General features: G+C 45.8%; 1 protein-coding gene across 1 annotated transcript in view; it reads left to right on the top strand.

Annotated features, from left to right (window-relative positions):
• The first annotated feature begins 3,223 nt into the window (after nucleotides 1–3,223).
• LOC123353070 (tapasin-related protein-like) overlaps nucleotides 3,224–13,011 on the top strand; it is a 28,496-nt gene continuing 18,708 nt past the window's right edge. The window contains exons 1-3 of the mRNA XM_044993838.1: nucleotides 3,224–3,325; nucleotides 4,711–4,979; nucleotides 5,714–5,818. Of these exons, the coding sequence (XP_044849773.1) occupies nucleotides 3,231–3,325; nucleotides 4,711–4,979; nucleotides 5,714–5,818 (469 nt within the window). The 5' untranslated portion in view covers nucleotides 3,224–3,230. The remainder of the gene's footprint in view (nucleotides 3,326–4,710; nucleotides 4,980–5,713; nucleotides 5,819–13,011) is intronic.

Here is a 13,011-nt window from a genome sequence, read left to right on the forward strand (position 1 = left end):
GGGTCTATTTAGTTTGGAGAAGAGAAGACTAAGGGGATGCGATAACAGTTTTCAAGTGCATAAAAGGTTGTTACAAGGAGGAAGGAGAAAAATTGTTTTTCTTAACCTTTGAGGACAGGACAAGCAGCAATGGGCCTAAATTGCGGCAAGGGCGGTTTAGGTTGGACATTAGGAAAAACTTCCTAACTCTCACCGTGGTTAAGCACGAGAATGAATTGCCTAGGCAGGTTGTGGACTCTCCATCATTGGGGATTTTTAAGAGCAGGCTGGACAAACACCTGTCAGGGATGGTCTAGCTAATACTTAGTCCTGCCTTGAGTTCGGGGGACTGGACTAGATGTCCTCTCGAGGTCCCTTCCGGTTCTATGATTCTATGATAGTAATGGCTCTTTGATCTAGCAGTAAAAATCAGAATGAAGTCCAATGGTAAAAAGCTAAAACTAGAAAAAATCCGATAAAATAGGGTACAATTTTTTACGCCAGTGAAGGTAATTAACCATCAGAACAGCTTTGCAAGGGGTGAGGTGGATTCTCCATCACTTGAAGTTTTTCAATCCAGACAGGGTGGGGTAGGTCTACTCTTAAAAAGTTGCAGTGGCAGAGCTACAGCGCGTCAGTGAAGAAGTTACTACACTGACAGGAGAGCATCTCCCATCAGCATAGTTAATCCACCTCCGTGAGAAGTGGTAGTAGCTATGTCAACAGGAGAAGTTCTCCCATGAAGCGAGCGCTAGCTACACTGGGCTTAGGTCAGTACAACTGCATCGATCAGAGGATTTTCATACCCCTGAGCCACATAGTTATACTGATGTAAATGTGTAGTGTAGACCTGGCCTGGATGCCTTTCTAAAAGAGATACTCTTACCCAAACAGAAGTTATGGCTTAATCCAGAAATTGCTGGGTGAATTTTTATAGCCTGTTATGCTGGAGGTCAGACTTGATGACTCTGGCCTTAAAAATCCATGATTTCATTAAACTAACACTATCTGCATCTGTCTTTGATATAGCACACCGCAGGCTTGCTTTGAAGAGCTGATGAGAAGAATGTTTGACCATCTATTTAGAAGGGTACTTAGCAATGAGGGACTGCCACGCTTTGCCTCTTGTTTACCGTTCCTTTAGGCAACTGATAGTGTCAGGGTCAGACATCAACAGTCATTCCGTAACTTGGCTGGAGTCATTTATTTTGCGTAATTTATTTCGAGTAAGCACGTGATCTATTGCAATGTAGCAACCAGATTCTGCCAGGTACCCATTGTATCTCATAACTTCCCCCAGGAAGTTCTTTTGTGGTTAGAATTAGCAGACAGAAGATAAAACTTTCTCCTCTAGCATACCTAACTCAGTCTGACTTAATTTAGAGAGACTTAAGTTTCTCATATGCATGTTGACAGCCAGTGGTTCTGGGAAGGCAGAGGAGTGTAGCATTTGGTAAAGATTAAAGAACCCTTGTCAGACAAGGTCTAGGTAGGAGAAAGCGCTATCAGGCATTCCTGTCTGTATTTGTACAGCTCCCACGCTCCTCTTTTGCCTTTGAAGACCTTCTCCTATTGCTGTAACAGACATGGAAAATTATGGGGGGGGGGAAATACATTTAAATCCATGTTTAATAACTCCGTTTCAGTCCTCACCAGGAGACACATGAATAGGTTATAACATCCGTGCAGGAAGAGCTTAGAAAACAGAAGCGAAGTTTGAAGGAGTCGTATGTAAGGCTCTGTCATGCAAAGAAATGGCATTACTTCCCAGCATTAGAGGCAAGGAGACAGCAGAACAAGAAGGGAGGTGTGAAACTGGTTTTAGTAACTCTGTGTTTATGTAAGTTGGGGGTCAAGGCTTAGCCTATTCATATTCTTTCCAGCATGACTTTGAACAAATACGTTCAGCGTGTCAGCTCTGTCAAGTTTCCAGCATTAAGCCGCAGACACCTGAGTATGACTGACTCACCCACTAATTCCCTAGACACAGCCTCCCTTCAGATAAACCTTTCATCTGACGCATCTTTATCTGGTTTTGCTGTGTCACGACATTGCTACCCTTGAGACTCATGCAGCCAGGAGCTCCTGCTTTAACCTGACAGCCCTAGCATAATCAACGGTGACGAACACCTACAGTAACACTTCCTATTCTCAGAGCTGTGCAGAGAAAATTTTGATTGACACCAGGGGCGGCTCCAGGCACCAGCGCAGCAAGCCCTGCCGGTCCCAGCGAGGGCGGCAGTCAGGCGGCTTTCGGCGGCACGCCTGCGGGAGGTCCGCCGGTCCCACGGCTGTGGTGGCAATTCGGCAGTAGGTACGCTGCAGCCGCGGGACCGGCGGACCTCCCACAGGCGCGCCTCTGAAAGCCGCCTGACTGCTGTGGTTGGGGTGGCAAAATACATAGAACTGCCCCTGATTCACACCCAAGGGCAGGAACAAAGCACAGGAAAGGTGTTTGCGCCCCATAAAAATCACATGGTATTAGAAGGTTGTCAAAACTCATGTCAGGCTACAAAATATCACGAGATTGGCTTACAAAATCCCGAGTTTTTAAAACAAAGGAGTTGAACCCCAAACATATTGTTTGGACTTCTGCTTTCTGAAGCTTCAGGATGCACTTGGATCACATGTTCAAGCTTTTTCTGCTAGAAACTTTTTCATGAAAGATGAAACACTCACATATTCACCTGCCTCGAGCCCTGCGCCAACACAAATTTTGTGTCCGCGATCCCCCAAAACGGGTCCGTGGATATCTGGGATTTGCAGGGCTCTCGACGTGACTCCAGGAGCTGGAGCTTTACAGAAGACCCCCCAATACTGCCAGGATCGCAGTAGATGCAGGAGAGGGGGCAAGGCTGCCTGAGGAAGGCAGAATCAGGATTTGATAAATGGGGGTTTAATAGCAAACCTACAGCCTGTGGCCAGGGCCTGTGCATCACTGGCAGTGGCTGGACAAGCCGGCAGGGAAGCGGAGAAGAGCCAGACGCCTCTGCCGGGGCGGATACAATGCAGAAAGCCTCTGCCGGGGCTGGGCTTCTCGGGGGTTGCCCCGGGGCTCCCTTACTCGTGCCCCGTTCTGCGATCGCTGCAGCCTAAGGGAGGCGGGGAAGGGCTGGGACCAGAGGAGGGAGGAGGGAGGCGAACGCGATGGGAGGGGACGGGGGTGGAGACCTGCCCCCGTCCCCTCCTCCGGCCGGTGCTCGCCCCAGCGCGCTGGGGGAGGCGGAGCCGAGCCTGCAATTCAAGCGTCCATGGCGGGGCCGGGCTCCGAGCCTGGCGAGCTCAGCGACTCCGAGCTGCTGCGGCTGCTGGGGGAGGAGCCGGGGGGCCACGCGCTGCAGCCGGGGTGAGCGCTGCCCCCCTCTCCCCAGCTTCGGGGTTCGCCTGTAAAACGCCCCCCAAAGCCTAGAGCGGCGGCAGCCCCCGGAGCTCGCCCCCCCCCCCCAGGCTGCATCCCGACTGCAGCCGGCGCTGGCTCTTCCCCGGTAACCCCCGTGGGGCTCCTTTGGCAGCTCCTAGGAGAGCTGCACCGCCCAGGCCTCTGGGAAGCGGCCCCCAAATCGGGGTGCAGCCTGGGTGCTCTGCAAAGCAGGGTGGGGTCCCTGCGCCCCCTTCGCTCCCGGAGGCAGGGGGCAGCGAACCGGCCCCTGCCTGGAAACAGGGCGGGGGACCAAGGCTTGTAACCTCCCCAAGGAGTCCGGAAGATCAAATCTCCATCCCAGCAGCTGTTCCCCGCTCCCAGCATCTACATTCCTAACGCGGGGAGACTTCCCCTTTGCTCCGGGGCTGGGCAGGACTTTCCCACGGGAGGGTGTGAAACTTGTCCGAACTTGCCCTGATCTGGCTCCTTGAAAACAAATGGCTGCTCCTCACGGGGGCTTTCCCGGAGGAGAGTAGGAACTATACCAGTGGGTTCCTACCTTGGCACAGACTTGAAAGAGAGATTGATACTGCCCACCACTTTACTGTTTCATCTCTGTGCTAGTGGCTTGGCTGGGTAAACTTACTGTGCAAAGTGCAAAACAGTTATCAGAGGGGTAGCTGGGTTAGTCTGGATCTGTAAAAAGAGACAAAGAGCCCCGGGGCACCTTATAGACTAAAAGAAGTATCGGAGCATGAGCTTTCGTGGGTGAATGCGTCCGCGGCCGGCTTTAAGCCGATTCCCCGGAAGAGGGCCCCGCGCCTAAGAGGGCCCTGCTCCGGGGGTCTTCAGCAATGGAGGGTCCTTTGGTGCCACGGAAAACCCAGAGTGGACTCCCCGCCGCTGAAGTGCTGCCGAAGCCCCGGACCGCCGCCGAGTATTCCGGTCGGGCCCCGCGGGCAGGGGCGGCTCCAGGCACCAGCACGCCAAGCGCGTGCCTGGGGCGGCAAGCCACGGGGGGCACTCTGCTGGTGGCCGCGAGGGCGGCAGGCAGGTTGCCTTCGGCAGCATACCTGCGGAGGGTCCGCTGGTCCTGCTGCTTCGGCGGACCTCCCGCAGGCAAGCCGCCGAAGGCAGCCTGCCTGCTGTGCTTGGGGCGGCAAAATACCTAGAGCCGCCCCTGCCAGTGGGTCATAAAGCCGGCCCTGAATGCATCTGACGAAGTGGGTGTTCACCCACGAAAGCTCATGCTCCAATACGTCTGTTAGTCTATAAGGTGCCACAGGACTCCTCTTTGTCGCTTTTTGCAAAACAATTGTATTTTTAAAGTACTTTAGAAAGGGGGAAACAATTAATGTATTTCATTATAGAGACTCTGGAAAGCCAAACTCCTCAAGCGACCTGCCTCTGGAATCCTTAAAGAAGGTGTTGACGGAAGACAGTGCAGCTGGGAAGGTGAAAAGAAAGAGAGCGCAGACTCCCCTGGAAAAATATTACCTGAAGTACCTTTGCGTCACTGATCTGTCCACTCAGAGTTGGTGCGAACAACAAATGGTTTATGGGCGGGAGCTCCCCCAGCTGCAGGCGCCAGAGACGGTAGTGTTATTGAACACAGGGAAGAGCATCCATCTAGCCAGAGGTAACACTACCAGACTGTTGCAGTAAAAACTTCCATTTTGTTTTCTTTCTCCTCAGCTTCTTCTGCATCTTTTATCACACAGGGCGTTGTTTCATCATGTTTTCTGCAAAGATTTTGGAAGGCTTTAATATGTTTGTTAACAAATTCATTTACTTGTAGTACGCTGGGTCAAATTCTACGCACAGCTACATCTGTACGACACTATTGATGTCAGCAGGGATGCACAGGTATAACTGCAAGCCGAATTTCACCTTCTAGTCTCATAAGAGCCTTCCAAAAGCATATACTTGCATAAAAGAGCAGTATAACACACACTGCTTTAACTATCCTAGTATGCTGGCGTCTGGACTAAATTTAACTTATGGGTATCCCTGGAAAAAGGAAAATGTTCCTTGCAATCCTCAGTGGATTGATATATTGCACCAGGGTCAAGGAAAGGGGCCTAATTTTGTATCGTTTTCTGACATTGGTAATTTATTTTCAAAGAAGGCACTGGACTGGGTGTCAGGAGACATGGGTTCTTCTCTTCCTGGCTCTCCAACTCATCTGTTGAGTACCCTTGGGTACTCATCTCTGTGCCCGATTCCCCTCCCACCTGTTGTCTATCTTGTTTATTTACACTGAAGCTTTTTTACCATGCTTCGTGGTACCTTGCACAATGGGACCCAGAGTTGCAGCCTCAAGGCAGGACTGTGATAAAAATTAATAATCATTTTATCTCTTTTTGAAATCAGAACTAGAAGTCCATGATGTAGTGAAAATACGTACGACCAGCAGGGAAGATTCTTGGGCAATAAAAATACTGAATCTTCTTTCTGTGATTCCAGTTCTACAAGCAGGTATGTAGGCAGGCAAAAGGTATTGTCATAATTTTTTTTTATCTTCATTTTACTCTGTGTTTGTGTGGTGTCAGAGAGAGAGAGAGTGTGTGTGTTTTATATATAAAAATTTGTTGTGATCTTTGTGCTAGCTTGAAAGGATGATAACAATTAGAGATTAAGACAAAAATATTTATTTTAAACTCCCTTGCCTGAATTTCTAATAACCACCTTAGAATATTAAAACTGAAACTCCTTGGGGAGGCATGCAAGCATTCTCTTAATCCGGTGTCTAAATGCAAATTCTTAAAATGCATCAGTACTACAATTCCAAGACATTTGCAGTGTTACTTAAGTCTTCATTCAAAAGCCATGCGAGCCTCATAAAATGTATGGGTATCCCATTTTGTATTTCAGGTGGTTGTGTGCGGGAGCTTCCAGTGTTTGGAGTAATAGAAGGTGTCTTCCTGATGGGAATTATTGATGAGCTGTGCTATAGTGCCAAGGGAGAGCTGGAGCTGAGAGAGCTAAAAACTCGAGGCCGACCTTTTATGCCTTCTGGAGCACAGAAAAAGAAAGATTATTTCCAGGTGGGTAAAATATGCTCAAATCCATAGACAAATATGTTCAAAATAGGGGTAAAATTTTGTTCAAATCCATAGACAAATATTTGCTCAGAAAACAAGCAACTAATGGGTATTAGACTAACATTACTAAAGAAGTAGTGTAATGTAACGACCTTGTATTTATATTGTCCCTCTTATACCAAAAACATTCTACAGATTATTGTGCAAATTATATGTGAATTGCAGCCATCTCTGGACTGAAAGAGAACCGCTGTTTGACAGCCAGCCGCCATGTTACACAACTGGTTAGGACAGGAAGTATTCAGTTGAAACTAGAAGGGGAACTCCACGTAGGTGGAGTATAACCACCCCCAACTGGGATTCAGCGTTAACAACCCTTCTCTTGGGAAAAGTGTCCTAGGAGCTTCAAAGACAAGTCAGGACACTTGGGTCAACATCTCATGCAAAAGCTGGACCTCCAGCATTCCATGGCCTCCCAGATAATTGGTTCAATGCTGACTTGCAGAGACATATGTCACCTACTAAACTATTGCCATCAAATCCCACAGCACTTGGATTGGTTGTGCAATATTAAGTTTATTTTAACTACAAGTGCACCCTATTCATGTAATTTGAGATCTGCTTTCAGCTGCGTATCATCAAAGCTGCCTAAAGGATTTATTTGGCTGCCTGATTCCCATTTAGAATTAGGGCAGCGGTGAAAACCCCACCTTTTAAAGTTCAGCTGATTAAGTCTCATTCTGTCAGACTCTGGCCTCAATTTTGAACACACTTTATTTACACCTAGAAGTTATTTTCATGTACATTTTTATCACTGGCTCCTCTGTGGTTCAGTGAGTCGTCCACATTTTCCTGGGCTACTCGTCTATTTGGAGGTGATCTGTAACCTTACGGAGATGGGCATTTCTATGTATAATACTCTCGGCATTCGAGGAAGTATTGCACCGAGTAGCATGATGGTTTCCAATGACGCCTGAGGCTGTGCCTACACTCTGCGCTAGGGGTGTGATTCCCAGCTTGTGCAGACATATTCACGCTTGCTCCCATCTGAGCTAAAACTAGTGGAACATGGACAGCAGCAGATTGGGCCAGCCGCTCTGAGTACAAACCCCTCTGAACCTGGAGGGTTCGTACTCACGGTGGCTAGGCTGGGCCACCGCTGCCGGTGTTGCACTACTATTCTTAGCATGCTAGCTCAGGTGAATGAAAGTGGAGTGTCTTTTGAAGCTGGGATTCCCATCCCTAGCTGTCAGTGTAGACATAGCCTAGGGGAGTTCATCCCAGCTTGTTGCATTCTATAATGCACTATTGTTTGATCATCTATTAAATTATCTTCCCCCCCCTCCTCCCGGCTTCCAGGTCTGTTTGTATAAATACATTTTTGATGCCATGGTGCAAGGAAAACTGAAACCAGATGTTATCACCAGTCACATCCAGCTGAGGCCAGAGCAGCCACTGGGATCGCAAATTAGGGATCATGCTCAGAAAGTAGGATTCACGGTAACCTGCTTTGGGGACCTCCTGGAACTGATGTATCTAAACCTGACGCTCTCCGACATCCCCGGTATTGACTGTTTGAAAATCGAATACAACCACCAAGAAAGTAACACCCTGCTCGGGACGGAGGTGGTTCGGTTTGAAGAAGAAAAGGTGCGAGAGAGAGCACAGTACTACCTTGCTTACTGGAAAGGACAAAGGGAGGTCCAGGGGGTGGAAATTGAGGAAGCGTGGAAGTGCCAATCCTGTAGCTACTCGGAGATCTGTGACTGGAGAAAGAAGAGGGCAGAAGGGCCTGAACAGAGAAGCGGACCAAAGAAGAGTAAATGAAGGCAATCCTGTCTTCCCGGAAGGAGGTTCCTCCTTACTGATGTGAAAATATGCGTGCACTCAATTCATGGGGTTAACCGGACCATAGAATGGAACAAACCACAAAAGAGGGCCAAGCCCATCACTTTACTAAGCAGAAGTCATTGCACCAATGGTGAATCTGGCAGCATGTTTGTAATGTGACATTTTAAGTGATCTTAAGAAAATACTGGTTTGGATAGTACATATTGTTACAGGGGTGCAGTCCAAGCACAAGGCAAGCTGTGCGAGTTGCTACACTTCTCTGAGCCTCCATTTCCCCATCTATAAAATGGGGGTAAATGCCTACTGCATATGGGTTCTCTGAGGGTTATGTAATTTTATCTTGGTGAAGTGGTTTGAACAATAGTTTCTTTTATTTCCTACTGCTATAAACTCTTATGTAGAGAAGGTTCCAAACCATAACCCCAGATCCTACCACACCTAAACTTGGTGCTTCATCTTTAGTTCCTTTGGAGTAACTTTACCCTTCATCTGTCTTCTCCATCTGCTCTCCCAAAGATCCTATATCAGCCATTCTCTTTATAAGATTGAAGCTGAACTCAGCTCTCTCCCAAAACCCATTAGTGCTACACCAGGGCATAGTGACATGAAGGCTGGAATTTTTCAAAGGTTGCCTGAATTTGGCACCTAACTCCCTTAGGTTCCTTTGCAAATCTCAGCTGAAGGCCCAGCCCTGCACGGTGCCCGTACGATGCCAAGTACCCCCACTCCCATTGGTATCAGTGGGAGTTGTGGTCATTCATTGCCTTGCTGGGTCAGCCCGTTAAAAGCGGATCTGATTCCGTTCTTTATGTAAGCCTTTAACCTTTCTATGTGTTGTCAAAATTACATGTTCTAGTAAGTAAGTAATTTAGAATCAGCTGACTATTTAACATATTACTTGATTATCTGTATGAAGGAAAATGTATTGTTTTTAAAATGTTTAATGTATAACAACAAAGTTCTTAATTGTGGGGGAAGAGGGGTTGTTTGGTATGTTTGGGGGGTTTTTTACTATTGAAATCAAATAAATAGAAACTTTCACTATTTCCATACCAGGAAATTATCCTGTCAATTGAAATTTTTTGAGGTGAGGGGCAGGGGAAATGAACCCATTTCTCCTATGTTGGACTAAAAACAACCAGTTTTGATTTTGTGTGTGCAAGGGGGAGTGAATTAGGAAGGAAAGCTATAACTACGGCAAAACTGGTGAAGTTTAAATATTAGCGTTAGAAGAGAATGCTCATACATGACGAGCCATGTCCTCAACTGGTGTAAATTCATAGATTGGCTCCTTCAGGCCTTAAAACTTCTTATTCTGACCATCTAGTCTGATCTTTTGTATAACACAGGCCGCAGAACCGCACCCAATAATTTCTGTATTTATCATCTTGTGTGAGTTATGGCAGATATTTTTAGAAAACCATCCAGTCTTGATTGAAAGACTCCAAGTGATGGAGAATCCACCACCTCCCTGGGTAAGTTGTCCCAGTGGTTAATTATGTTCATTCTGAAAAACGTGTGCCTTATTTTTCACCTCCGTGCTTCAGTTTCCTCATTTGTAAAATGAGGATAATGCAACTGACTGTTGTAAAGCACTCTTAGATCTGCTGATGAAAAGCACGATTAGGTATTATTTTTAATCTGAATTCGTCATTGTCGTCTTCTGCCAGTTTAAAAAGCCATTACTATCAGAAAGCTCTTCCTTGCTTATAGATTGTGTTCTAGTCACTACTGAATCTTCCCTTAAATAAATTAAATAGATGGAGCTTTTTTTTTTTAGTCTTTTGCAGTAAGGAATCTTTTCCAAACTGCGGTGTTCTCGTCGTTCTTTTCTGAATGCTTTGCAATTTTTTTAACATCTCTTTTGAAGTGTGGATACCGGAACTGGACACAGTATTCCAGTAAAGGTGTCACTAATGGTGTATATCCAGGTAACTTTACTGCCCTTCTCCTATTTAAACATCCAAGAATCGCATTTACTCTCTCTTATGGGATTTCACTGGGAGCTTAGGTTCAATTTGTTGTCTTCCATGACCCCAAAATCCTTCTCAGAGTTGTTGCTTTCCAGGATACAACCCCTTCCCTCCCCCCATCTTATAAGTTTGACCTGCATTCTTTGTTCCTAGTTGTGTGACCTTGAATTTAGCTGTATTGAAATGCAGGTTGTTCAGATGAACCACAAGTGATCCAGGTGGTTCTGTATGACTGACCCATTTCCATTGTTGTTTACACAAAAATTAGTGGCATGGTAATCTGTAGATTTTACCAACAATGATTTTATATTTTCTTCCAGATAACTGGTTGAGAACAGATCCCTGTAGGGCCCCACTGGGCACAACCCCATTAGATAACATTAAAATGGCCGTGCTGGGTAAGACCAAAGGTCCATCCAGCCCAGTATCCTGTCTACCAACAGTGGCCACTGCCAGGTGCCCCAGACGGAGTGAACCTAACAGGCAGTGATCAAGTGATCTCTCTCCTGCCATCCATCTCCACCCTCTGACACACAGAGGCCAGGGACACCATTCCTTACCCATCCTGGCTAATAGCCATTTATGGACTTAACCTCCATGAATTTATCTGGTTCTCTTTTATACCCTGTTATAGTCCTAGCCTTCACAACCTCCTCAGGCAAGGAGTTCCACAGGTTGACTCTGTGCTGTGTGAAGAAGAACTTCCTTTTATTTGTTTTAAACCTGCTGCACATTAATTTCATTTGGTGGCCACTAGTTCTTATATTATGGGAACAAGTAAATAACTTTTCTTTATTCACTTTCTCCACATCACTCATGATATAATATATCTCTGTCATATCCCCCTTTATTCTCCTCTTTTCCAAGCTGAAAAGTCCTAGCCTCTTTAATCTCTCCTCATATGGGACCCGTTCCAAACCCCTAATCATTTTAGTTGCCCTTTTCTGAAGCTTTTCTAGTGCCAGTATATCTTTTTTGAGATGAGGAGACCACATCTGTACGCAGTATTCAAGATGTGGGCGTACCATCGATTTATATAAGGACAAGAAGATATTCTCCATCTTATTCTCTATCCCCGTTGGATTGATCACTGCCCGCCGATTCCGTGGATAGTATAGACATACCCTAAGTGTCAGACAAGAGACAACAGATGGGGGAGTGCAAGGAAACAATGAAACAATATTGGCAGGGGGTTCAGAATCTCAGCTGTGTTCCCGCCCCGCCCCCCCCCCTTTTTTTTATTTTGGTTTCTAGCTCTCCTGGCTAAGGAGGAAAACCTGGAAACATAACCTTAAATGCTGCAACACCAGAAGGCAAATTAAAAAGTACCAAACATCTATTAGCTTTAAAATGTCATAATCTTTAAATCAATCTTATGCTTTTTGAGCACTTGGGGTTGGCAGTACTGGTGTTCTCTCAGATGTGCCCGTTGTAGCACAGGAGAGAGGAGCATTCTCTCCCGACTTCACTTAGGACTGTATAGGGAACTGCCTCCTGCTCTGCTCCTGGTGGGGGAAGGTGCTTATCCCCGCTGGTGCTAAGGAGACCTCACCCAACCCTTGTTAAGATGGGGGGGATCCAGACGCTCTAGTCTCTAAGGTGCCACAAGGACTCCACCTTGTTTTTGCTGATACAGACTAACACAGCTACCACTCCGAAACCTGCAGCTCTAAACTTGTCTGCAACAGAGAAATAAATCCTAGCTCCTCTTTGGCAGCTATATCCACTCTCTTACCTCTCAGTGGGCCAAGTTCTCTGCTGGCGTGACTCGACTGACTTCACTGGTGTTAATGCTAGTAGAGAATTTGGCCCAGCTGTTATGATGTTTGAGCAGAAAATCCCGCCCTGCAGGGATTGCAACAGCCTCTTTGAGAGAAATGAAAGTGAAACTAAAACCAGCCAAAGTTATGGAGCAAGAAGAGAGTCTGTAGAGGGTGGCTCTGTACCTAAAGCAACTCCACTATGAATTTTAGGATTTATTCGGCAGTTTATTGCTTCCTGTGCACCGGTATGTACACCTAATATATTTGCATGTGTTACAGTGCTATGTAAAATGAGACTGAATCACTTTATATGCTAAATTCTTGATGTGTTGTTGTCAGAGACTGTTGGTTGTTGTGATAATATCTGTCCTATTGTAAAGAGAAATTATCTTTGTTGGCCTGAGGGTGGTTTTAACTGCAGAACTGCTGATCCAAACAGTCTTGTTTTCATAGCATAGAAATCTAGGCTAAGATTTCCAAAAGTCTTCAATGATTTTTTGGGGCTACCTCAATTTTTGGGTGTCCAATTTGAGACACCTAAAATTCATGAGTCTCACTTTAAAATCTTAGCCTTAGTTTTTGAATAGAAACAAACCCAAAATCTCCAAGTGAAACTCGGCCAAAACTGCTCTCTTTTGCCCAGGTTTGGGATAGACTCTACATAACAACCAAGTTTGGCTCATTGATTCCAACAAACTGAACCACACATTCAAAACTAAATGTTTGTCTAAATTTATGTCGGTCTGGCCTGCATTACTGGCTATTAATGAAACTTGAAATGAAGCATGATTTGGGGTTTTGCTAGAAAAATTCTCTCTGTCTGGGTTAATGTGCTGCATTTGTAACTTTAGATATATAGATATAGATATATATACACACACACACTAACATTTTAATCATTTATTTCATAATACAACCATCGTTTAAAGAACTTAATAATTACATTAAGTTCTGTGACCAAAAAGCAAAATGTATTTGCTCAGGGAAAATTTTATATCTTCTGTTATTTTCCCCCTCAAAAGATTTATGGATAAAGAGTC

The sequence above is a fragment of the Mauremys mutica genome, chromosome 19, assembly GCF_020497125.1.
Source record: "Mauremys mutica isolate MM-2020 ecotype Southern chromosome 19, ASM2049712v1, whole genome shotgun sequence".
NCBI classification, from domain to species: Eukaryota; Metazoa; Chordata; order Testudines; family Geoemydidae; genus Mauremys; species Mauremys mutica.